At 43.2% G+C, this 26487-nt stretch overlaps 1 protein-coding gene across 1 annotated transcript in view; it reads right to left on the reverse strand.

Moving 5' to 3' along the window:
• Positions 1–26487, reverse strand: part of XRCC5 (X-ray repair cross complementing 5) — a 511073-nt gene that overhangs the window by 478444 nt on the left and 6142 nt on the right. Inside the window, exons 2-4 of the mRNA XM_078679276.1 lie at positions 24262–24375; positions 19608–19791; positions 12162–12210 (exon numbers count right to left, since the gene is read on the reverse strand). Of these exons, the coding sequence (XP_078535402.1) occupies positions 12162–12210; positions 19608–19791; positions 24262–24375 (347 nt within the window). The remainder of the gene's footprint in view (positions 1–12161; positions 12211–19607; positions 19792–24261; positions 24376–26487) is intronic.

The following is a 26487-nucleotide window of genomic DNA, read 5'->3' on the forward strand; positions in this document are numbered from 1 at the left end:
TTAGGTCTGATATGTATGTATGTATGTATCATGTGTATTACCAGGACCGGCTAGCTACACAAATCATCCCCCCCTATCTTATGTGATGATCCTCCGATTGAGTCCTTTAATTCAGCCTTGTATGCACTATTCTGTTAAAAAAAGGACAAGCAATTTTAAAAACAGTGGATAAGCAACCCAAGGAAACTGTGTAAAGGAAAATAAAAACAGGGCAAAGAGAAAACATGAATGTAACAAAGCCAAACTAAGTCCAAGAATCAAAGTCAGGTTAACAGGCAAAGGTCAAGAGTATAAAGGAAACCGAACAGGAGGAAAATAACAATTGTGAGGGACGAGACAGTGATTGAACCCTGCAGCAGGCATTGAGCCAATGAAACTCAGAACGTTGGCAGGCGGCACCCATTTGCCTAGCTGGCTCCGCTGCTTGTCTCGACTTTGAAGTCTTGCTCCTTAACCTAAGGGTCACTGTACATCCAAAGGATGGTCCGCCACAGTCTTACAGGAGAATGCCTCTATGATCTACTGATTACAGGTCTCAAACTCCTCATCTCCCGCTGATTGTACCACCTCCTCGGGTGCCTCCTAAAGCCCCCACAGCCGGCAGTTCTGGCTTTTCCAGAAACATATTCTAGAATTATGCCACTCATCTGGGAGAGAGGGTAAATGAAGCCAGTTCCCAAGAACATTCTGCAGTCCAATATTTTGTCCATGCCAGCTCTTATCGGGTGGAGGAAAGACTGCTGGTTTGGAAGACACTGGATTCACTCTAGAGGTGTCTAAGACAGGAAGCACATAGCACTCTTTGAGAAGTGGTACAACTACTGCTTCCTGCCCAACCAGTCTATCTGTGGGATATGGACCTTCAGATGATGGTATGAACCTGGAATGAAAGACTGCTAATGACAGAAAACGTGTGGAAAGCCAAACTAAATTCTTCTTTTTGTATTTGGGAAATCTGAAAAACATTGATAGTCTACCTGTTTTAGGAAGAGACTCAAAGATTGGTGGAAAGATGTCTGGAACTAACTGTGGATGGACCCCGACAAAAAAAAAAGTAAAATGGTGAATGACCGAGAGATGAATGCAAAGGGTCTTCTATGCCAGTTTCGGTGACGGCAGCCATATGACTCATTGCTCTTGGTGATTTACACTGCAATATCGCAAATGCTGTTTTAAGGATTAATTGACCACTGTCTCTGACCATCTATCTGCAGGTAGTGACTGGTTTATTTGAAATATACTGTCCCACAACGTTTCAATATTGCATTGCAGATTTCTGAACTGAACTGGGAATTTTTCACAAAGAGCATAATTTATTGAGGAGCAGTGGGTATCTTGTTTAAATAAATTAAATGAGCATATTTCATTAAGACGGCCAGTACAGCCAACATTGTGGTGCGTTTCTTGAATGGGGCAAGTTAGTAATGCAGTCCATGGACGACATCTTCCACAGTTTGTCTGGACAACAGAATCAACAATACTGATGGCTTCAAGAAAACCTATTCATATGGAGCACAAACGTAGCATTGTTGCAGGTATGATTTCCATCTTTCTTTAATGAAGGCCAACAGCAATTGTACAAGTCAAGAGTTTTTCCTTTCACCAAAATGTCCTTCACTAGGGAAAATGGCACAATACAAGACGTTTCCTTGAAGAACTTGTGTGGGCAGGATCGGTTTGCCCTAGTTAACAAACATTTTATTTAGAATAGTTCTTCTTTGGGGATCGTCTTGTATCCAGTTCTCAGATTTCCAGGTTCTCATTTCCATCTTACCTAAATCCAAGAATCTTTCCAAAGCCGAGATGTTCATTTATTCGGCGGTCAAATTACCAACAGCATCTGTTACATTCTTTTCAGATTCCTTTTTGTCAAAATACAAATGCTGCTTAAAAAATATATTCAGCTGACATGTTTAGAGTTGATGCATTTTGTCAATTTTAAAACCCCCAAATTCTTATGATCAGTCTAAACAAGTACCAGATGCACTGCTCCTTCCAAGTGATGATGCCACCGAGAACAAGATTCCTTAATCGCCAATGATTCGCAATGGGAGAGGAGACAAACTCAGAAACATTCTTGCTCATTTGTTGGTGGGAAGTGTGACACAGTTTTCCACGAGAAGTATAGCATGATGCAGTCAGTGACTTCACCTCCACCATTCCTTGAGACACCACGAGAACCACCCATAAGTTGGAGAAAGTAGTTTGATGCATTCGATATGTACTTGGGGGCATTGGGGCAATGAGTTTTAGACCTGTGTCTTCTATTACACTTCTTAGGGTTTGAAGGGAGATTTATGTATAAGCACTTACCTAAAATAGTATTTGAGGATGGTAAGCAGCTAGATGAGTAAGAGGAAGTTGTCAAGACGATAAGTTTAAGGTTTGATGTGTAGCCTAGGTTTATACTGCTGCGTAACAAATTCTTTAAGAGATAACAAAAAAATGGTGAGAAAGTTGACTTGTACATTTCTACACTGAGACATCTCATATTGGATTGTCAGTTTAATAATTTTATCGACTAATCGGTGCGTGACCAATTGGTTTGTCTATGTTTCAACAAACAGAACCATTCAAACCGGCTGTCGATGGAGAATCCTACGTTGGAAGAGACTATAAAGGACAGCGGAGAGCATTGAAGTTGCTCCGATATCTGTAAAAGAGTTGGAACACACATGAAGAGGTATACATAATGTTGATGACAACAGAATTAAGGCCAAAAAGGGTCCACGCAGGGCTTTATTTGAACTAAAAAATAAAAATGGATGCCAAGCAATATTGGTCACCTGCAGGTAAAGGAGATTAACGATCAAGATGATCAATGTGATTACTGATGCATCTGATGGTGGTGATTCAGGATTGTTGAAGGTCCAAGAAGATTTGCAAGACATGGTTCTTGTGGTTAAAGAAGGCAATGTCACGACTGGAGATACCAGGGAATGTGTAGACCCAAACATTGATATTCAGGTGGGGGACAAAGTTGTGCAGTTATAGGTCGATTCGGGTGCAAGATTCACCATGATCACACACGAGTTATTTAATGAGACATGGGCAGGGAGAGAGTTACAACCATCTTATTGTGCTCCTGTCTCTAATGAAGGGAGGTGAATTGAGTTGTCTGGTTTTTTTTTTTAATACATCTTGATCTCCAGAGGAAGGAACATTTTTGATAAAATGTATGTGGCAGTGAAAGATCTTAGCCTTATGGGATGGTTCCATCAGGGTTTGTTCCATATGTGTTCAGGCCAGGAGCGAGGTATCATTTCATGGGGGTTTTTTTTAACACTTTCGGGAAGATGAAAGCCTTTCAACACAAAATGAGAGTTAAGGAAGGGGCAGTCCTGGTTATGCATAAGTTGCATAATGTTACATTTTGTGTTAGAAAAGACTTTGAAAATGAGTTGGCTAAGTTGTGTGGCAAGGGCATCATTGAGCCGACTGAGTCTTCCTTGTTGTCATCTTCAATGGTGATTGTACAGAAGCGCATTGGATAAGGGAGGATTACCGTGGCTATCTGGGTTGTTTCACATCCTCTCCCATAATTTTCAGAGATGTTGACTTTGATCGGAAATGGATTCCGAAATTGGACTTCTCTTTAGCCTTCCAACAGGTTGTGTTGGAGTCCGAGTTAAGGCATATTACAGCTTTTATTTCCCCTGTGAGAACGTTTCAATTTTGTAGGATGCCTTTTTGCCTGGCATCTGCTGCATCTGTATTCCAGCAGATAATACTAATTTTTTTCAAAGATCTGGTGAGTGTTGCTGTTTTCCAGGATGACGTGTTGATGTCTTGACTCTTATAAAGAAGAACACAATCAGATTTTAGAGTCGGTTCTATCTATTATGGATGAGAAAAGGGTGGGGAAAAAAAAATGAAAAAAGTGTGACTTTGGAAAGACTTGGGTGCAATATCGGAGTCATGTTGTGTTCAGAGAAGTCATAGAAACAAGACCTAGTCTAGCTGTTGCTATTTTCAATGCTGTTCCTCCTATAGATAAGTTGGGTTTCAAGTCTTTTTTGGGGTTATGCGAATTCTACAGTAAGTTCATTCCGGATTATGCTGCTCATGTCAAACCATTACTAAACAAGCATTTACAATGCAATGGTTTTGCCTTTGTTAAAGTTAGAGCTATTGGCATTGCTCTTGACATTATTTTTATTTATGTTTTTTTTAACATAACTGGCATTGTCATTTACAATAGCAAATTCAACCACTCATCTAACCCATCTGAACACCCAGCCACTGATCCACCCGCTCATCTATCTACGCATGCGCTTGCCAATCTCTTCATTCACCCACCCAGCTGCCCACTTGACCATTCCGGTACCCACTCATCTATCAAAGCAGGCGCCCGCCGACCTCATCATACATCCGCTCCCTCGTCCCTCCCTCCAGCTGCCCACCTACTCATCCATCCACTCATCCTTCCACCTATTCATCCATCCGCTCACACATCCATCCGCCCACTCATCAATCTGCTCATCCTTCCACCCGCTCATCCATCCTCTCACTCATCCATCTGCTCATCCATCCTCTCACTCATCCATCTGCTCATCCTTCCACCTACTCATCCATCCACTCATCCTTCCACCTACTCATCCATCCATCCACCCACTCATCCATCCGCTCATCCTTCCACCTACTCATCCATCCGCCCACTCATCCATCCGCCCACTCATCCATCCGCCCACTCATCCATCCGCCCACTCATCCATCCGCCCACTTCTAGGATGGTCAAACAGTTTGGAAAATGTTTGCAAAAACTCACACACTCCTGAGCTTGTATTTTCTCACTGCATGTTGCACGGACGGCCCTCGCAATGCTCCTTTCCTGCGGTGGTAAATGCGCCATTCTGGCAGATTTTCCACTATTGTAAGAGCAATTTATGATCGAGTTTTCTATTGCAATGGCATTTTTTGGGTGCCCACGGTCTGCTTGTTTGACTCTGGCCTTCTAGGTGCCTTCATAACCTGGTCACAACAGCATCTCTGGGTCTCAGCAGCCCTTTAATACTCTAGTGTGCAATGTATCTATGCAGCGCCTGCTCACGCCCTGTGCACTGACGATGATTCAATGCAGTGCCTGCCCACGTTGCTGTGCACATGCAGGGCCTGTCTAGCCCCTGACCTTACATGCCATTGTGTACAGCTTTACAATGTATCAATGCATTGCCTGCCCACACCCCTGTGCACTACCTTCGCATGCTATTGTGCTCTGCCTGACAATGTATCATTGCAGTGCCTCCTCACGGCCCTGTGCACTGACTTTCCATGCCAATGCAGTGCCTGACATGTATCAATGCAGTGCCTGTCTATCCCCCTGTACCCTGCCTTTACATGCCACTGTGCACTGCCTGATAATGAATCCATCCAGCGCCTGCCTACGCCCCTGTGCACTGTCTTTCTATGCCCCATGCTCTGCCAGTCCGTGCCTCCGTGCCATACCTGGCCATGCCCCATGCTGTGCCAGTCTGTGCCCCCATGCTGTGCGTGTCCCGTGTTGTGCCAGTGCGTGGCCGAATGCTGTGTCAGTCCGTGCCCCGCGCAGTATCCGGCCATGCCCCCATGCTGTGCCTGTCTGTGCTCCCATGCTGTACCGGTCTGTGCCCTGTGCAGTATCCGGTCATGCCCCTTGCTGTGCCTGTCCGTGCCCCCTGCGTCCCCCCATGCTGTACCGGTCCGTGCCCCCATGCTGTATCGGTCCGTGCCCCCTGCGGTGCCAGTCCGTGCCCCCGTGTTGTGCCAGTCCGTGCCCCCATGCTGACAGTTCGTGCCCCGTGCAGCATCCGGTCATGCCCCCATGCCGTGCCTGTCTGTGCCCCCTGCGGTGCTCGGGCAGCAGGGCACAGTGTGAGGGGCAGGAACCGAGAACTAGGAAGAGAGTGAGGGACAGTGAGAAGGAGGTCGGTTGGGGCAAAGGAGGGGAGAGTGTGCAGAGCGCCAGGACTGACAGTGAGGAAGGGGCAGACAGGCGGCAGCGAGCAAGAAGGGAGAGCGAGCAACAAGAAGAGAAGCAAAACGACAGCGCAAGGGTGAGAGGGGCGGGCAGAGAGGGAGTGGCGGAGGGCGGGGAAAGAGAGAGAGGGGCACCGAGGGGAGAAAGAGACAGATAAGAAAAGCATTAAAAAAAGAGGAGCGGGAGGGCCTTGGCGAAGGAGAGGAGCGGAGAGGGGCGGCCACAGAGAGACAGGGTGAGGGAAGGGTTAAGACTAAGAGAGTGCGAGGGGACGAGTGAGCCACGGAGAAACACCGAGGCAGACAGAGAAGACAGAGCACGGCGTGTGTATGAGAGAGACAGAGAGACTCGGAGAGCTGCTCTCAGACGGGGGAGTGCGGGGGTCCCAGAGCCCCCATCCCTGCGGCCCGGGGCGGAGCTGAAGCCAGCGCCGGAGGAGGAGGACAGAGGGAGTAGTATTCCGAAATGTGGTGTTGATTTAAAGACTTCTCTGTTCCTATTCTCCGGCGAGCCCTGCCAACTACAGAAATCTAACTGGGCCAGAGCTCAACTCCAAAACAGTGCCCCGGAGGCACGGGCCAGGAATGCGCTTGGAAGAATGTGATGTCAGCACCACATCCGAGGCGCCGTGGCGGGGGTGAAGATCGGAGGTTGCGTGTAACTAAACAGCACTCATGTAAACAACTCTCAGTCACACCTCAATCCCGTTCCTCCGAACCACTGCTCATCTAACCCAAACCGCACTCATCGAAGCCACTCTCGGCCAAGTCACACTCATGTAAAGCACTCTCAGCTGAACCACAATCGCATTTATCCTTCTCCTGTAACCAGCACTTAATTAAATTACAAACATCTCCTTTGAATCGCTGCTACATTCTCAGCCATACCCCTGTCATCCATACCCTCTCATTTGAGATACTTTCAATTCAGCCGCAGACCAGGCACTCGTCTAATCCAAACTGCACCAATCTAAATTACTGCCCATAAGGCCCCCTTGGATAGTCCTCAGCCAAGCCCCCTATTTACATTGCTGGAATCAAAGTGCGACCACGGCGGGAGGAGGGACACGGAGAACTTTAAAACTCACCGGACTGCTTAGGCTTTCATTACCAGGCTACGGGAGGAAGACAAGACCACACGGAGAGCGGGAGGGGGGAGAGCGGGAGGGGGGACGGCGGGAGGAGGGACACGGAGAACTTTAAAACTCACCGGACTGCTCCCAGGAGGCGGACTTTACCCGAAGGCATCGAACACGGACAGAGGGCGGGCGGGAGAGAGACGGCTAAAAAAAACAAGTCAGGTCCCGGGCCGCGCTGTGATTGGCTGACGTCACGGGGGTGTCCCGGGCCGGCAGCCAATCACAGCGCGGCCCGGGAATGACGTCACGGGGGTGTCCCGGGCCGGCAGCCAATCGCAGCGCGGCCCGGGACAAAGGGGCGGGGCTTAAAAAAAGCACCAGAAACGCCCCCGAATCGCATTTTCAAGAGAAAGAGCGATTGACAGCCTCTGTCTCCCAATGGCTAGCCTCCATTTATGGAGCTAGCCAATGATAGACAGAGGCGGGTCATCACCCGACATAGAACTCAAGAGGTTTTGCTAGCCCATGCGTACTTCGTACGCATTGCTAGGCAAAACCTAAAAAGGATTCTATCTTTCGATGGGGTGATGAATATGGAAAGTGTTTTAAGTGGATCAAGAAACAACTGGTGGCGTCAAAAGCATTAAGATCTTGTGTTCCAAGTTTAACGCTTTGTATCACAGTTGATGCCAGCAATATTGGACTGGAGACAGTTGTCACTCAGAACTGTGGTGAATGTGAATTTATGGTGGGATATGCCTCTAGACTACTTGGAGATAATGAATGCCATTATTCCATGATTCAAAAGGTGCTACTTGCGTTTGCGTGTCGGTGGCCCACCCAAAAATGTCATCCTATGTTTGGGGTCCAGTTTTCTATCAGGACTGATCATAAACCGTTGTTAGCTATTTTGAGTAGAGACAAAATGAAAGACCACACACCAAGAATTGCAAGGTTCTCCACCAAGTTGATGCAGCAACACTTTAATGTTTAATGTCTAGATTTCCAGCTGGTAAAGGTTAAGTACAGGATGGTGAGTTGCCGGGAGGGGAAGATGATTATAATGAAAGTTGTTTGATTGCATCTAGTGATCTCGAAGAGATGTATGCAGTGACGGAGGAAGAGTGAAGAAAGGAAGTAAATGATGATGTGGTGATGAAAAAGGGTTTAAATTTTGTTGTGAAGGACAGCCATTTTGGAAGGTAATGTTGATTCGGGGAGACAAGCTGGTTCCCCTAGTTGGATTAAGATGTAGATGTAGATTGATTATTCCTGCCCATGAAGGGCATTTGGTGTGCACATTTACAAACCACCAACTAAGTCAAACTTTCTGGTGGCCATCGATGGACAAAGAGGTTGATTTGGTCATCAGTCAGTGTTTTGTTTGTGCAGATGCAGAAGAGAGTCTGAAGGCTCTAGTTCTTCTTGAGTGCCCATGTAGACAATGGGATAAAATTGGCATTGATTTAGTTGGGCCATTTAATTATTTGCCAAGTCAGAAATCAGATTTGCATTGAAACCCAGTGGCACAAGTGTAGTGGAATTTCTAAAGCAGTGTTTCCCAAACTGTGGTCCGCGGACCCCCAGGGGTCCGTGACACATTCCCAGGGGGTCCGGAGGCAGCAGTTTTAAAAGCACTGCAAAGTTTCCTGTATCATTAGCAGTTTTCCAGCAACAATGAAAGTGTCAAGATAAAGCCAGTGATTAATGTACCTGCTGGAGCTTGAGGAGAGTTTTGTTTAGTGGCAGCTTTGACTTAACTAATGTAGCACAGAGGGTTAATGTGCCTACTGCAAAGAACGTGTAACATGCATTTTAAAAAGCAGCATTTTATGTGCCTAGGTTCGTGGTTACTGCTTTTGTCACAGAGATTCTTTTGTTACTGTGCACTTCATAAGTGACAATCGTAATCTAGCAGAGGGACCTTTAAACTGTCATCAAAGAACTGCTTGCAATCTGCATGGTACCAGTTAGTAACTTATATTTTGTCCCAGTTATTCATTATCCTGATGCTGCTAAAATGATATATTTGGGTGGAAATGCATTTTTAATGTTAAAGTCAGTGCTAGCCACTGTGTTATGTTCTGAATCCTGAGTTTGTGCTTTTCCAGACCGAGCATTCGTTAAACATTTTATATACACACTGATTTACATGTACGATTCAATGTCTCTATATGTGTGTGATGTAAAGTGCTCTGACATCCTACAATGGTATGAGAGATGCTATAAAACAAATGAAATACATGTAACAGAGGGGCTATTACTTCAATATAAAATACTAAGGGCCAGATGTATGATCTGTTTTTATATGTGCGAACAGGTTCGCAAACCCGTTTGCGCATCCAAAAACCTAGTGGGCCATGTACATTGCCTATTTCGCGAGTCGCAATTTGTTTGTGACTCTCTAAATAGGTTTTGCAACTTGCTATTTGGAAGGGGCATTCCCTTTCAAATAGCGAGTCTTAAAACCATGTACAAATGTTTTGCGGTCGCAAAACAGTCACAATTACCACCTACTTCAAGTAGATGGTAATGCATTCGCAAATGGGAAGGGGTCCCCTGGGGACCCCTTCCCCTTTGCAAATGCATGCAACATTATTTTTTAAGGTAAGGCAGTGGTCCCAGGGACCTCTGCCTGCCCTTAGAAAATGAAACGAAAACGTTTCATTTTCTTTTTTTTTTTTAAATGCATGGTAAACAGGCTGCATTTTTTTTTTTTTAACTGCTTTATTTAAAAGCAGTCTGAGACTTGGTGGCCTGCAGAGCCCAGCAGGCCACCATCGCTGGGAGGGCTGGCATTCCCAATGGGCTCGCAAATTGCGAGAGGCTCATTAATATTAATGAACCTTGCAATTTGCGACCCCATTGGGAATCCCAAACAGTCTTAAACACACTGTTGTACATTTCATTTAGCGACTCGCAATTTGCCACTCGCAATGTGTCGCGAATTGCGAGGCGCTAAATGAAATGGTCGTACATCTGGCCCCAAAATACCTGGTACTTTGAGTATTTGTTTTGTGTGTACACGTGTGTATTTTTTTTCGAATTACTGTTTTAATGTTTGAAATTTAACTCATACAAATTGCTTCCAGTGGTGACTCAATGGGGGTCCTCAGGAGTCAAAAGTTTGGGAACCACTGTTCTAAAGGATGAGTTTCTATGTGAAGCCTAACCCTAATCTCTGGTTTCGGATAGAGTGTTGAAGTTTGTGAGTGATGAGGTGCAGAAATGTCTTAAGGCTGATTATGTCAAATATTTGAAGAGTTCTTTGTATCACCCACAAAACAAAGAACTTGTTGAACGTATGAATTGGATGGTTGTTCAGTGTGTGCAGTGGACGTTGTCCAACAAATACGTTGTGAGCAATGCTGTACAGGCTATGTTATGGTTCTACCATACTAGCCTGCATTCATTGACAAAGGCCGCAAACCTGCAACAAAGGTGTGTCCGGGTTGGATGGAAAGGTGTGTAAAGCTGGGTGTGATTTTTGAGGAGGTAGATGGTAAGGTCAAAAGAAACGTTATCCAAGCTCAGGAGAAAGAAAAACGTATTTTGACATGAGGAAAAGTGTTAAGCCATGCAAGTTCAATTCTGGGGATGTTGTGCGGATTTTTAAAAACCTGTGTTTGTGAAGAAAGGTGAACTAAAGTTATGTAAATCCATAGTGATTGACAAAGTGTGTGGTAATGCCGTGGGAATTAAGGGTAAGAGCTGATGTGTCTGGTGATGTGAAGAACAAGGAGGAAAACAGTGAGTGTCAGGAGGGTGAAAATCATCCTTGCAGAAGCACAACGGTAAAACGGGTACCTTTGAGATTCAGATGAGGAGGTGATTTATTTATTTTCATGTCATACTGTTTTGTTATCTAGCACGCCTGGATTACAGAAACGCACTCTATCTGGGAGCGAACACTAAATGTATACAGAGACTCCAACGCACACAGAATGCATCAGTGCGGCTCGTTCTGAGGTTACCCAAGAGAGCCCCGTTTAACAGGGCCTTAGTTTCCATTCACTGGCTTCTGGTAAGGGAGCGAATTCTGTTTAAGGTTCTTTGTGTTAGCCAACGTATCCTACAAAGAAAGGGGCCGACCTACCTGCATGATCTACTAACCTCTTATTCCCCGACACGTCAACTGGAAGGGGCAGGTTAGCATTCCAGCTATCAGGAGACCTAGGATGGGTGGTAAATCCTTTCGTTTTTTGGCAGCACAGCATTGGAATAAACTCCGTCTGGGGCTCCGCTTGGAGGTTTTGGAGACTATTTTCCGAAAGAAATTGAAAACTTGGCTTTTTCCCTCTGGTAGCCTAACTGTTTAACCGGTTTATGCTTTCTCTGCCATGTCCAGAATATGCGCCTCTTTGTACCGCAGGGCGGGGACACATTAGTCCAGTGTAACCAGGCGCTTTATAAACTTGTTTATTATTATTATTATTAGTTATGTTATTTATTCTATTTGGGCCATGTTCTGATATTGTTCAGAAAAAGGTCTATATTTTGCTCAGTTTGTGTTAGTTTATTTTTTGGTAAATTGGTTTGTTGCTTGGTTGTTTGGGGGGTGGTTGCTCTTTTTGGATTATCGTCAAATGGTGTATTGTTTACAGTGCACCTGTTGTGTTAATTTGTAAGGAGTAATGTAGTATTTTTGTTCATGACATTCAGTAATGATGGGATGTAGAATGTGGCCAGAGAATGTTGGTGGAAGGAAGCAGCAATTTAACGGTGCAAGCAAATGGTGGAGTGCAGGAAAGCATTCAGCAATGGCCCTCTATGTCATTAATTCATAAAGACGTTTTCAACGATTTACTGTGTGGTGAGTTAATATACATACTCAACTCCTCGTTCATTTTCCACTTGTAGTGGGTTCTAACCTTTGCTCTACTGACATCAAAAAGATGGGACTCTTCCACTTTCGACCCCCAGCTGATGCTCTTTTCATCCCTGCTTTAAAGAGCATTTGCTTTCCACCACGTTCATTTCATGCTGTGGAGTCACTGTATGCTGGCATTCAAAACTGTAAAATTTACATATTGCACTTTTGAGATAACACCTTAGAAACGTAACAAGAGAATGAAAAGCATGGAAGTACATCAGAACTCAAAGGTGCACACCAACTGCAATACTTACAGAGTTTCATTTTGCAGCAAGTCCATGCAGACGATCAGGGCATCCAAGACTGGGTGAGTTAAGGCCTTTCTGATGAAATCTGTAACATTTTACTTTCACTGTGCAAAGAAACAGCTATTTATTATTTTAAGAACGCAGAACCATCAAACATTTTCATGGCAAGGAATCATTAAGTAGGATTTTAGGCAGATAAGCTTAATAGAGATTTTAGAAAGGGAGAGGGGGGAGCAGAGAAGGCATCCTGCAATGAAGCCGCCTTTGTTTAGAGATCTCTCTGACTAGGTTTTTAAACTCAATACAGGCAGCTTTATCTAAGATAAGGGAAGTGAAAAATAACTGAATGTGTCTTGTTTTGCACCTGGCTATCGAATTTTGCAACTCTGAATACCTGTAACCAGGAAGGTTATCTTCAGCACAAGTCCCTCAGGCTGAGAGAGCGAGGATTTCTCAACACTAAACACCTGAATTTTCAAAATATCGCACCACATCACACTGCCTTTCATCCGGACCAATGCTGCAGCCCCCAGTCCAGTACCCAACTCCTCAGCTCAGTATCGCTCAGCAGGGTGGTCAAAGGTGTCAGATGTTCAACGAAGCCCTGAGAGAGGTAGTGGTGGCAGAAGCCAAGCCACAGTCAACGACCATGACAACCCCGGCTGGTTCTACTCCTGCATCTTTGGGATGCAGCCTGCTCCCATCACAGGTCCAATCCACGATTCAAACCCAATCGCTCATGGCCACCTGGAGGGAGACCCAGAGAGGCCCGGGCCCGTCAATATTGTTGCTGACCCACCCCAACCCCCTTAGCTTTCACTCATGGTAGGAAGGTTTGGATGGGTGACATTTTAATTTAACACATCTGATCACGTCAAAGTTTGTTTATATCGAAATAAGCGCCGCCCACAAATGAAGGTGAAAAACCTGCTCTGCATTGGTAAATAAACACTCCGGGATGAGGAGACTTCTCTTTAATTAAGACCATCTTATTAGTAGAAGGCCACCCTTCGAAACCTCCAATAATAAATATAATGCTCTGGCCTCCTATTTTAATACTAAAATATTGGATACCTACCTCTCCTTTCAAAGGGGGGAGGGATGCCTAGGTCCACGTTCCCAAGTCTCATCAAGTAATCCAACCCCTTTAACCTGTTGGAATTCCGGCCTCTCCTTGGATTCTTTGAACTCTTTAGCCAAATTATTTCTGGATCCCCTCTTGGCCCTGCACCTCTGAGGAGTATAGCTTGTTCGAAATTGTCAATCTCTCCCTGGAAAAGGCTCTGGTGCCCCAACCATGGAAACATACCTTGGTGAAAGCCATTTAGTGAAAGCCATTTTAAAAAAGCCTAACCTTGACCTTAGATGTCCTGGGAATTCTCACCCCATCTCCTTGCTTCCTGGCATAAGTAAGGTGGTTGAAAAATACGTAAACAAGAATCTCTCTGAATTCCTCGAAGTCAATTCTTTCCTTTACCACATTCAAACTGGCTTTCAGCCTACGCACAGCACCGGTACCGTTTTGCAAGCTGTGGTGGAGGATGCGAAAAAGAGACTTAATCAAGGGGCTTCAGTAGCGATTATTCTTTCGGACCTCAGTGTGGCCTTCGACACCATGGACCACCCCACTCTTTTAGAGAGAATTCGTAAGGCCGGTATAGGAGAAAGTTCTGGATTTGATAGGCTCCTTTCTGAAGGATAGATCCTTCCAGGTTTTCAATAAGACATGTTCGTCTTCAATTTTCACTTTTGGAGTGAAAGTGAAGTGTCTTCTCCTAGCCCTTCGTTGTTCAAAGTGTACTTACAACCCTTGGCGGAATTCATAACTCCATTTGGGATCTCCATCGTCTCCCAAGCGGAGGATACCCAGCTAGTCTTTTCTCTTGCCCCACACGTGGACCATTCACTGACCGCCTTAGGACCTTGACTAGAGCAGGATGAACACATCTTGTATTAAGTTGAATGAAGCCAAGGCAGAGCTTATGATTCTTGGGAGTAATTCCCAGCCTCAAATGGCCCTCGACTGGCCGGCCTACCTTGGCCTTTCACCCGCTCCTAAACCAGCCATAAAAAACCTGGGGGTATGCCTGGAAAAAACCCTGACCATGGAATGCCAGGCTACCTAACTGTCAGCCTCCTGTTTTGGAATCATGCGCGTTTTACACAAGATTTTGCCTCTTATCCCTCAGCCCTCGAGGAGCCTGATTGTCCAGGCTCTCATTCCTTCTTGCCTGGATTACGGCAATTCGATCTACCTAGGTGCTCCCAAAGCAGTGATTCGTAAACTCCAAGTCGTGCAAAATGCAGGTGCACAACTGCTCTTGGGTATTCATAGGAATGATTCAACCAAACAGGTTTATAAATTATATCTTGTTTTGAATTTTCCATTGGCCCTAATGACATTTAGATGTAGACCTCTACGGGTTTCCCTTACAGGGCACAAGGATAAAGAACGAATATCGCAGCTGTGGAAATATACATTATGAACAACTGAAAGACACAGAAGTGCAATTATTCGGACACTGATATGCGACAAAGTACAGTGGACATTATACATAATTTTTTATACTTTTATGTAGTACGAACATCAGATTCAATAAGAACTGTAAATGTAATAACACCACAAATCCTGAATATGTAATATGCATTGTAATGTCCATTTACATATGTATACATGTAGTTCACGATGACTCTGGAAAAATTAGAAAAACGCAATAAAGATATTTTTTTTAAAAATTATTCGGCCAGACACGGTCTTATTGATCTCCACTGGCTACCCATTGCCCAAAAGACTGAATTTAAATCCTTGTGCACAGAGCATTTTATGGGCATGGCCCTCCAATCTCTTGGTAACTGGTCACCCTTTACTCCTCAAAAAGGATTCTTGGATCCTCCAACTCATTTTTAGTCACCGTTTCCACCGTTAGAACGGCTCGATGTGGAGGACGGTCTTTTGGCCTTTATGCGGCCAAATGTGGAATACCCTCTGTCTGACTATTCGATCCATGAACATTGAGCAGAGTTTCCGAAAATGCCTTAAGACATGGCTCTTTAGGAACTGATCCTCTGGTGACATTTCTATCCTTGGTTTAGTGGTCCTTTGTCCGTCAGTGCTGGGATGCGTTCGGGTCGCCATGCACTTTATAAATCCCCTAGCATAGCATAGGATTGTTTTATGAATTTCATGACGCAACTCTGATAGCTATTATATGAGTGAGTGAAACAAGCCTAAGTGTGCATGTCTGGACATTTAGTTCAACAGATGTAAATTATGACCATGCACTGGCATAACTAACACATTTCACAATTTACATCTGTTTTGTGACCAAGGGCCTACATATTTAATTTACACAGTAATTTAGCATCTATCTGAACATGCACCTGCAGAGTGCATCACATTAGTAGATCTCCAAGCCCATGAGCACAGCAGCCTGAGGGGTTTCTACTCGCAACAACCCATTCACGTTCTACAAAGCAGATCTGTGGAGACAAAGTCTCATCATAGATTCTTCACCTCTACAAAGAATAGAGCATTTTCTTTTTTTTTACTCTTATTCACCCAGTTCCCCTATTGGCTCCAATCCATGAAACTTGACTTCGACCAGTCCAGTCATTTTAGCCCACACAGTCCTGCCAAGATGTTTTTCTATAAAATAAATGTAATGTGGTCCTGCTGAGAAGTGCTGGCATTTTCCATAAAAACAACAGTGCCTCTACTGCACTGTAAATTAAGTAAACAGCATCCTTGCTCAGAAGCTTTGGTCTTACCAAATAAATGTATGGGAGTCCTGCTAATAAGTTACCTTTTTTTACTCTACTTAGAAGAATGGCTGACCTGACAAAAAAGGATATGCACTTCTATTTTAAGTATGGCAGTTCTGCTGAGAAAAAGTCTAGTCCCATTACAGTTATGGCAGGCCTGCTGGAAAGCGTTGGTACTGATGACTAGATGTATCGATGCCCTACTGAGAGGGCTTTGCGGCTGAGAAGGAAGGGCAGCACAACATATGTGCACGGCCCAATGAATGAACAGACTCCTTGACGAGAACTACTGAGGTCTTAAAATAGAATTATCAAATCCGTGCAGAGTGGTGTGCCATGCTCCAAAAAATAAGGACAGGTGTGCTGAGAAGCATTGGTATATAGTGCTCTATAAAAGAAATAAACTGCACTGAGAAGTGATGGCATTGTACTGAAAAGTATAGTAGGCATTTTTGAGATGTGCAAGTACTAATATAGTGGCAGCATGAATGATTGTAGAAGCAAATTTCCCTTAGTATCTATTCAACTTACCGATACAAAACAAACCCTACCTTCAGTGGTCGTGAAATCCCATGTAATGTATTTATTTTCTATTTCCAGAACTAGCAGAAAATCACATTCTACTGGAGTGGTTTTGAGCCACCCCAGGGTGAAGATGCCATTTGACATCTACTCATACTCGCCTGCTCTGGTATTGCATGACTCGGCTAGGTGATTGGTTACCAAGAAAATTTTCTTTAGATTGAGATAGCTAAGAAGAAGCAGGTCATGGCACAGGATTTGGGACCCCACTCTGCCCTTCTTGTGACAGAACCGCGTGTTGCATTTTGTGGAAGTGAGAACCTGCACCAGCCTCTCCTTGATGGTTGGTAGTAAGGATTTCAGAGCCTGAGGCTCCAATAGGTTGAGGTGGAGCCAGAGATCCACTGGGGACCACAAACCTCTGACTTCGTCTGCTTCCAGATGGCCTCCCCGAACCCAGAGACAATGCATCAATTGCTACTGTTGGCTCTGGGTGAGGCAGGGAAAGAGGCCTATCGCTTGTCAGGTTAGTGTCCTCGCCACCACTAAAGTTCCAGGGCGTCTCCTCTCGGAAAGAAAGGTGCTCCAAAGAATGCCCCGGTGCTGAGCCATTGAAAATGCACAGTTTAGGGCCCCAGAGGCCGTGTGGCTCATGGCTCAGGGAGGATGCACAAGGCCAGTAGCCTCAGAACCATCCTCACTGAGACCAAGGATTGAGCTCCAAACATCAGGGTCATAACCTGAATGTCCCGGACACTCTGCAACAATGGGAAGTCCTTCAAAAACCGCTGTACCTAGGATAGTTACTATAAAAGCAATCTACAGCATGGGCCCCAGGTGGACTTTGGCTCGTTTATGGAAAATCCCTGGGATGTCAAGAGGGCAGCCGTTGTCCAAATGAAGTCTGCGAGCACACCTAGATTAGAAAAGCATCAAGTTACAGAAATAAGTGTATTCCCAACCTTTCAAGGTGAGCTGCGACCATCTCCATTACTTTCATGAACACTCAAGAGGCAGATGAGAGGTCGAAGAGTACAACGGCAAATCGGAAGTGTTCTGACCACATCGTGGATCACAAGTAGTGTCTCTGGAACTGCAAGACGGATATATGAGAATAAATGTTCTATAAGTCCCATGACACTAATGAGTCCCCCGGGTCCAGAGAAGAAGGATCCTGAGACACGGGGAGCATATTAAATTACTCCTTCATTAAGAAGGTAATCGGGGATCCTGGTCTAGGATGGGTCTGACAAATAGCAAGAAAAAAGCAGTACGTACCTTTGAATAGAGTTCTGGTTTTAAAAATATATATAAAAAGAAGTGGTATTTTTCTAAATTGGTCACGGATATTTTCTTTGAGTGCGTCTCTCATTTATTACCTCTCTGAAGACAACAAATGCTTAGCACTAACCTCTAATACGCCAAACTGCTCGCCCACACTACCACAAATAGAGCGTTAGTATTATCTACATTTGCCTCTGTAAACCAATTGGGGACTCCCTGGAATCTCTACACAGTGTACTTCGTTTTAGAGCACCATATAGAGACAGCTTCATATGCTACCTCAGACAACAACCAAATGCCAAACATAATTCCTAACTAAGGGGTATTTTTGTGTATTCACTGCAATTCTCATAAGCAGACACAGTACCAGAAGCTGAAAAGAAAATGAAAAAAAATAACATGGTCCGCAATCCTACTCCTGTCAATACAATAGACCGTTCATAGACATTGTCTCACCGTTCTCTCGCACGTATGTTGCAGGCCCGACAGACTCAATCGCTACGTAAGCTTCTCATCGGGACAACCGTACCCTCAGCATGACTAAACTTGAGGAACCCTGGAGGAGATATTGTCCCATGCTATCACCAATTTCCTATTCTCCCCCTTTCCTCTACGACTCTGTACCTATCGGTATCAAGATAATGGTTACACCAATAAAACTCTACACTATGTTCATGTTCCCAGTGTCCTTCCCTCTAGTCTTCCAACATGAAGTACCTAAGGAACTGCATTTTTCTCCCAAGCCAGCAATGCATTAACATGATCTAAAATAAAGCTGGATAATGTGTGTTTTTGCACTAAGATCCAGGAAAGAGTTTGTATAACAAAATGATGCTGGGCTTGTCTCAAAATATTTTTCAACTAGCAACAAACGACATTTTAGTTTTGTTTAATGTCATTGTACATAATTGTGAATATATTATGAAGGATTTTAATACACTGCTCTATATTTTACTGCTTTGTCTTTATTATTCAAATGTGAACAAACTTTCAACTTCAGAATCTCAATCAGAGCGATAGTCAATAAACCATACTGTAGATATAAGACTTGCCCCAGAATCATTTTTAGTATTGCTGACTAAACTTAAGAGGAAGTTTGATTGGAGTTAGTGAGCCAAAGAGTCTGCATTTTTGCTTTCCTGAAAATGTGGCTTTTATTTACAAATTTCCTTCACAACCAAGTAAGCAAAAGTTGCCAAAATGTAGAGATATGATAACAGGAAGGTATCGCAGAGACTTGTGATGTCTCATTAGATGACAGGTTCAGAGAACTGACTACATGAACAAGGGTTGAGGAAAAATGTAAGTTTTTTTAGATGTTTTCATTGAATTGCTCTGCTGGCACTATTAAGATTTTCTACAAACATGTAACATCACCTCCACCCTGGCAGGACTGCGTAATCTTCAAAACCAGCTGCATCGTCTACAAAGCCATCACAACTGGCACCCTTGCATATCTGGCTGACCGGCTCTTCCATCTCCAGGGGCTCTCAGCACATCCACAGCCAGGAAACCATCAGACTGGAGTCAAAGAAGGGTACAAAAAAAAAAAGAACCAAGGCAACAGGCTCTCACCATCTGTGCATCCAGGATTTGGAATAACATCCCATATCCACAAGGATTAGTCCAACGCTGCTCCAATGTAGGAAATAGCTGAAAAGATACCTCTTTAAAGAGATCTACATCATGATGGATGTAGTACAAGTCCACCTTTTGCTTAGAAATCTGCTACCCCTCCAATCACATGCTGACTACATCTTCGCCTTTCAACCTGTACACTCCTAGCTTCAGGCTAGGTTTGCTCTATACAAATAATGCATACATAAACACATATATGTAATGACCACAGCAAACAGGCTCTCTCCCACAGCAAATAAAAGATACAGTCCGCTTGTTCAGATCCAGGTTGAATTTCATTTTGAATTTCTTCCAGAAGATCGAAATCTGGCAGCATGAGGTGCCGGTGCACGGTGATGTTCTGATATTGATCTCGACTAGCAAGGTTATTGTTTGTCTCATCAGTGCCAAACAAGACAACAGCAATCTCCTCCTTGCTTTCAGCAAACACCTAGTAAGAAACAAAATAGAATACTAAACACTTTGGACCAGAGAGGGATTGTAGATGTCTTTCCAGCAGGCCATGTGGCAATAACCTTAAGCAGCAAGACTCCTGGGGAATGGGTGAGGGGAGGGAGGTCACATCCATACCCTTCAGACATGAAATCACTACTGCGCCAACAGAGTTGAGACTTTATGGGCATATGCCTTTCAATCAGACACCATGCTCTCTTCAGTCAAGCGGGTTTACCTACCATAGATCGAGGAGGAATCAACTTATCATTCACCAAACAAAAACATAAAAATTAACTACGCTGAGTTCAAAGGTTTGTGTCCTAACTCACAGGCGGCTGCTATTCATTAGCAGAATCTTGGGTTTCTCTAAAGGTTTTACACCTTCTGCTCAGTCACGCCTCACTATTGACTAAAACCATTACTGTGTCACCTGGCTTATCACAGCCCCACAAAAACATGTGTAGAGACATAAAAGATCTACAGCCATTGAGTGTTATCACTTAAGAGTTTGGCCGAGTTGCTCCACACTCTGTTACCCATCCCTCCCTCAGTATCGTTTCTGACATATACTGAAACAAACCAACAGTATTTTTTGCGGACTCTGTAGGTCAAGATCTCAGTATTTAATTCAGGATCCAAAAATAAACAACTTGTTTATTACGCATAAAGAACAAACTGTCTTTATGTGTAATAAACAAGTTGTACATTGATGGAATGAGACAGTTTGTTCTGTATGTTTGAGAAATATGATGTATATTGAGTATTTAGGAATTGGTTTTTAAATAGAGTTGAAAAACATTTTATACTAATGTGCATAGAATTGTTTGCATAATACATATGAAATAATGTATTTGTGTTTTTAACAAAAAAAATTAAATAAATGAATGAAATTTTTAATTTTGTGTTTGCAATATTTGTTCATGTCAAAACTGATCTGCAATTGATTAAGTTGTAAATTTGGTAACCCACGCTTAGACTGAATTCCCGACTTGTGCAATCTCTGCCCAAGGTAGGATAGCATTATATGTCTTGTTGTCAAAATCAGGATAAGGAGTTTTTTGGTTGTTTATGGGCAGAAGAAAAACACCATCGTCTCAGACCTGCAATACGGCTTCAGAGAAGGGCTCGGGACAGTTGACCAAGTACTGAACCTTACCCTTTTAATGGGAAAATACGTGTCAGCAAAAGGTGGGCCCCTGTACATGGTCTATGTAGACCTTAGCGCAGCATTTGGTTGTGTAAGCCACTCAAAACTTTGGGCTAAAATCATGGACATGGGAGTCGAACCTCCACTGATCAACTTCTTAAGAGAACTCTACTCTGATGCTACAGCAAGGGTTAGATTTGGGCTGGATGGAGATCTTACCAAATCATCCAAGGTACAGAGGGGGGTCAGGCAAGGGTGCGTCCTGGCCCCCTTCTTATTCACTTTGTATACCAACAGCCTTGAACAAGAAATGGTGAGAGATAGCAAAGACCTGCCCGCCATTCAGCGTCGTCCAATTCCGGCACTATTGTATGCCGACGACGCTGTCATCTTAGCAAGAACCCCTGTCCAACTTCAGGGACGGTGGACAGATATTGCGAGTACATGTCGTCTCTGAACTTAAAAGTAAATATAAAGAAAACATTTACGATGACCGTGAGGTAAAGGAAAAAGATTAAAAAAAAAAAAAAAGGACATTTACATCAATAACACTGCCCTGGATACGACGACTTCCTATCCTTACTTAGGAATTTTAGTTGATAACAAACTAACATGGACAAAAGCTATAGACTCAAGGAAATTATCCTTCCTTAGGGCTACAGCAGCGCTAACCGCATTTGCCCAAAAACCTGGGAAAGGAGCCCCCGAGGAAATGTTAAAAATATTCCAGGCCAAGTGTATTAGCGTTGCCAGTTACGGCGCGGGTGTATGGGGATATTCAAACACAGACGTTCTTCAGAGAGTGGAGAACTCTTTTTTTCGTTATCTCCTCTCAGTCCCCAGAAGCACCACGACATACGGGTCCCATTTGGAATTAGGCATGGACTACATTTCAGACATCTTAAAAATCCAACCCATAATGATGTGGAGGCGTATCTGGACGAATGACCAATGCCAACTAACAAGAGCCCTTATTGAGGACTGTATGTCATTAGACAAACCACACAAAATAAGATGGGTGGAATACGTAAAAGTGTTCTTTAATGATCTGGGTTCCCAGACTTACTTCACCGACCCCACTTCGATCTCTAAAATTTTAAAAAAAGACCTTAAAAGGACATGTTTGTCACATATGAGAGATTTTAGACTGGCCCAAGAAGTCGGTAAAAAATGAGTTCAACATCTAATCTCTATTCAAACCTCCTTCGCATTAGAGCCATATTTAAAATAGGAGCTTAATCATTTTGAAAAATCTTTACTGACCAGATTCAGATTGGATCATTTTTATCGGCTTATCTCGTTCCCAAAACAAAATGACTGGTCTACTCACTTTTCACCCTGCCCCTGTGATTCTGTGTCCACCCAAAGTAATATTCACACAGTATTCTTTTGCAAATTTTTCACGGATCCCCGTACCTACTGGATAATTCCAATAGTAAAGATTATGGGTCTCCGGACATGCCAGCTTTTTTAGCTTTGCAAATGCTGAAAAATGAACTATATGCCAAATCGATCGTTTCCTTTTTGAAATTCTGTATCAACCATCGTCCCAATCTTAATATTGAATGATTATAATGTCTCAATGAATGCAATCAATATGTAAATTAATTTTAACATGTTTTAATGTATTTTATCTGAAAAATGTTTTTAACTGTTCTTTTATGGTCTTCTTTGAAAACCGAATAAAGATGATTTGATTTGACACCAAAGTTGAAATAAAGAGAAAATCCTGTTTCTATGTTGTCCCATTTATTCTGTGTTTATAGACAAAGGTCAAACGTCAGCTTACATCTACAATTACTTTTCTTTCTCTGACTGCAAAGATGGAGGATTTTGTAAAATGAACTGTCCATACAAAAGGTGTGAAATGAAAGGTTGTTGGATGTCCTATTTTATTCTAACTCACATTTAAATAGCTAAAACATGAACTGTACAAACATTTCTAAATACATTTCAGTAGTTATGAAAACCCTTGTTTGACATTCTTTGTGATGAAAACAAATATTTCAATAGGATGAAAACAAATCGGAATGTTTTACTTGGTGTTGTGCAAATGATAAATATGTTTGCTGAAACACAATTTCCACAGATTGTTTATACACAACATAGTTTTATAAGCAAAACTGCATTTTAGTGGGAAAATGTATGGCCTTTTAAATGGAAAATGTGCAGTTGTTAAATGACAGTGCACTATCACCTCATGCTTTAGTAATATATTTATTAAAAGTGAGTTTTTACAGATGCACTGAGAAACATCCCTGCCCTGATAGCAATGCCATTAGTGAACTAAGAGGCAAGTCAGGGGTCATGTGCACCCCCATATGTGGGCTAGATTTTTTATTATGCATGAAGCAAACATTTAGCCTATTAAATCAAACCAAATAGGTTTTTTCTACAGCAGGAATGCTGAATTCACATACTGGAAACTGCTCTCATTTGTGATAATGTAGAAAATGTGGGTCTGAAAAAAAAAATATTTGCCTAGGAGGAAAAAATGAGACCAGTTTATGGGCCAAATACATCACAATTAGGTCAAGTAGATTATTCAAGTTACTAGACCTGCAGGTCTAGTACAAATGTAATATTTTTCGAGGCCTGAAGCACTTCCCCCTTTATTGGTCTCAAACCACTTACAAACAGAATCTCACATCTCCCACCAGTTTAACTCATTCTTACAAGCGACTGTTAATTGTTTTATATGCTCTATTCACTTAAAGTTAATATCTACATTGCATATTTAGTGGCACTCTGTTGCACCCAAGGGGCGGTTTCATTAACTTTACGTAGCAAGAATTAATCACAACTGTTTTAGCAACGACCTCACTCCTTTCCCTCTCTTGCACAATTCTGCATGGTTCATTCTAAAGCATTTAGCTTAACTGAGGATCATAAGAGGAGTTCCAGAGGGGGTGGTTGCCATATGGGATGCACGAAGACTGGAATGTTTGTGAGGCATCCATTTTTTTCTGCTGCAAACTACATATCATATGTACTTGTGGTGTCACTTCAACGAAATTAATGACAAGCACTTTACGTTTCTAAACCTCAATTATTGAAAAACACTCTTTAGATTTCTGAAAGGCCTTTTTCCAACAGGCATGACCCTAGGATGATGCTTAGAGCACTCAGAAAATGTATAAATTACATATTGTGGAAGTAGGGACTCAAGACGGTAGATTTATACAATATAACAACATACTATACACTATCCCCGTGTAGTAAAATCTAAGCCTATAGATCTGATTTTATTTAACAAGATGATTGTCCCAAAATTATCACATATTAACTAGTTGTCTTCAAACAGAACAGTGGACTTACCTGTCTCTGAACAAAGCTCACCACCACCTTCTTAGCCTGCTCGAAAGGAGACTCTTCCCCGGGGACAACATTGCTCATCCCATGGCCGACATCCATGCACAGCACCACAGCACTCTTAAAACAAAAACAAAAAGTCCGAAGAAGAACAGGGTTAATGGACAGCACATCACACAATCGAAAAGTAAATATAGCTGTGGCTATGTTTTACTTCACCTATTTAACAAGGTTTGGAGAAAAATTGGGCAAATCTATCACAGAGGTTTGCAAAGGAAAATAAAGTTAGTTTCTAAATCCAATTACTGTCATGTAACAAGGGACAGGACACATGACAGTTTGGGAAAAGTGGAGTTGTACAAAGCCTCCCCCCCAAAAATACCTCAGTGAATACGGGAGGGTTTTAGAGGTCTCTTCAATCCAAACTGCGCACAGAAGAAGCAACATGGCAGATGGTACCTTTCAATGAGATATGCCGAGTCAGACCACAGTCTGGTCTTGACTGGCAAATTCTGAGACATTTCATAGGTACATTGGTGAAGCTTTGAGCTGAAAGCAGGCTGCTGAAAAGCCCTTACGTTGTTCCCTCATTCTCAGCAGTGGAACATGTGCAGTGAACTCTACTGGTTAAATGAGAGCACCAGAGGTTGTGTCACAAAAGTGCCCCACAATTACAACAAGATTTTGTACAGGTTTCTAGAGCTTCGGGACATTTATGTATTACAAAAGGGGTCGCTGACACTTGTGATGCCTCTTCTGTAACACAGATCGCACAGGCACACATTGCGCAACTGCACAATCTCAATGGTGCAATCCCTTCATCTCCTTGTTGGCCCCATAAAAATGCGGCAACACCTCTGTCTCTAAGCACAAGCATAATACCCAACACCGGTGTGAGGTAAACAGCCTCTCAGGAGGCATTGTAATCAGCCCAGTTTGTATGCCACTTGAGAGCATCTTTTGAAATGGTCCTAAGGGGTCTCTGGGACCCAGACACCACACAGGTGGGTGCAGCCACAGGCCTCTTCATCTTCCTGGAGGATCCCAGTTCCTTATGTGCTCTCCTGTGCTTCCTCAACTCAGAGGAGAGATCTACAGACTCAGCACTCCAACATCTGGCCTGTCTGGTGTCGGCTACACCTGCCGGAGTATTCTTTTTTTGCAGAAAGGGTTTTTCCTCCAGACACAGAGCGCAACTTTGCAGGGACAGTAATTTTTGTTTGTGTGTAAAGGTTTCAGGGAGGCCTCACGCACACCCCAGGTCAAACCAAAGCCATGGTAATGAGAATCTTGCAGAATCCAGAATTTGACATTATGCCGCTCAAAAGAAGTTGAGGATTGAGTCCTTCAAAAACTTAAAATAATATTATGATACTTCTTTTACTTATTAGGTGTTGCAAATTATGGTTAAACGTTCTTTATAGGACAAATTTCGAATATATGGTATGGAATAAGGAATATGATCGGTCATATCGGTTGTATATGCCTAGGTATGCCTTGGTGCCCTAAAAGGATTTGATATAAGTAGATAATTCCCGATTAAGAGAAATTATTTTTTTGGCCAATTCAACATCAGAGCTGTGAATGCAGAAACTAAAGCGTCAAATTACCAAACTCTACGTTAATCTGGGAGACAAGATCATTTTTCTTGACTGTAACCTAGTGTTTCATAGAAAAAGGCTTGCTGCAGGGTGAAGAACAAGAAAATCTCCATCTAAACACCTGTCTTGGATATCTATACCTTCAAAAAAATAAACTGGTCCTACTGCGGAGAGTCTGGAATCCCTTAAGTATTCGGAAAGCTGAGGGACCAGGAATACTTATTTGACCTGAACTGTGCAGTAAAGGTGGGCTCAAGCATTGCTTATGCGTTTATGCTGTCAATAACCAAGAACTACATGGTTAACCAAGCAACTTCTTGGTATCCAATGCGTATCACAAACTCTGATGACGGAAGCAAGGCTAATATATATCAACTGAGCTATATGTAATATTTACTTATAGGTGGGCCAATAAAGTTGCATCAAAGTATTTGTCCTGTGTCACTGGAAGCATTCAGATGCACCTGCACCCTGACGAGTTACTAGCATTGAGCATTTGTGTCCACGTCATACACCATCAAGGCAGGAGTTCCTCAATGCACCATCATTTCACCACTCCTGTTCGACATGTAGACAAGATCACTAGTGGAACTCACCTAATCCTTCAATCTCACCTGCAAATTAAGATCAA

The sequence above is a fragment of the Lissotriton helveticus genome, chromosome 3_1 (genome assembly GCF_964261635.1).
Source record: "Lissotriton helveticus chromosome 3_1, aLisHel1.1, whole genome shotgun sequence".
Taxonomy (NCBI): domain Eukaryota; kingdom Metazoa; phylum Chordata; class Amphibia; order Caudata; family Salamandridae; genus Lissotriton; species Lissotriton helveticus.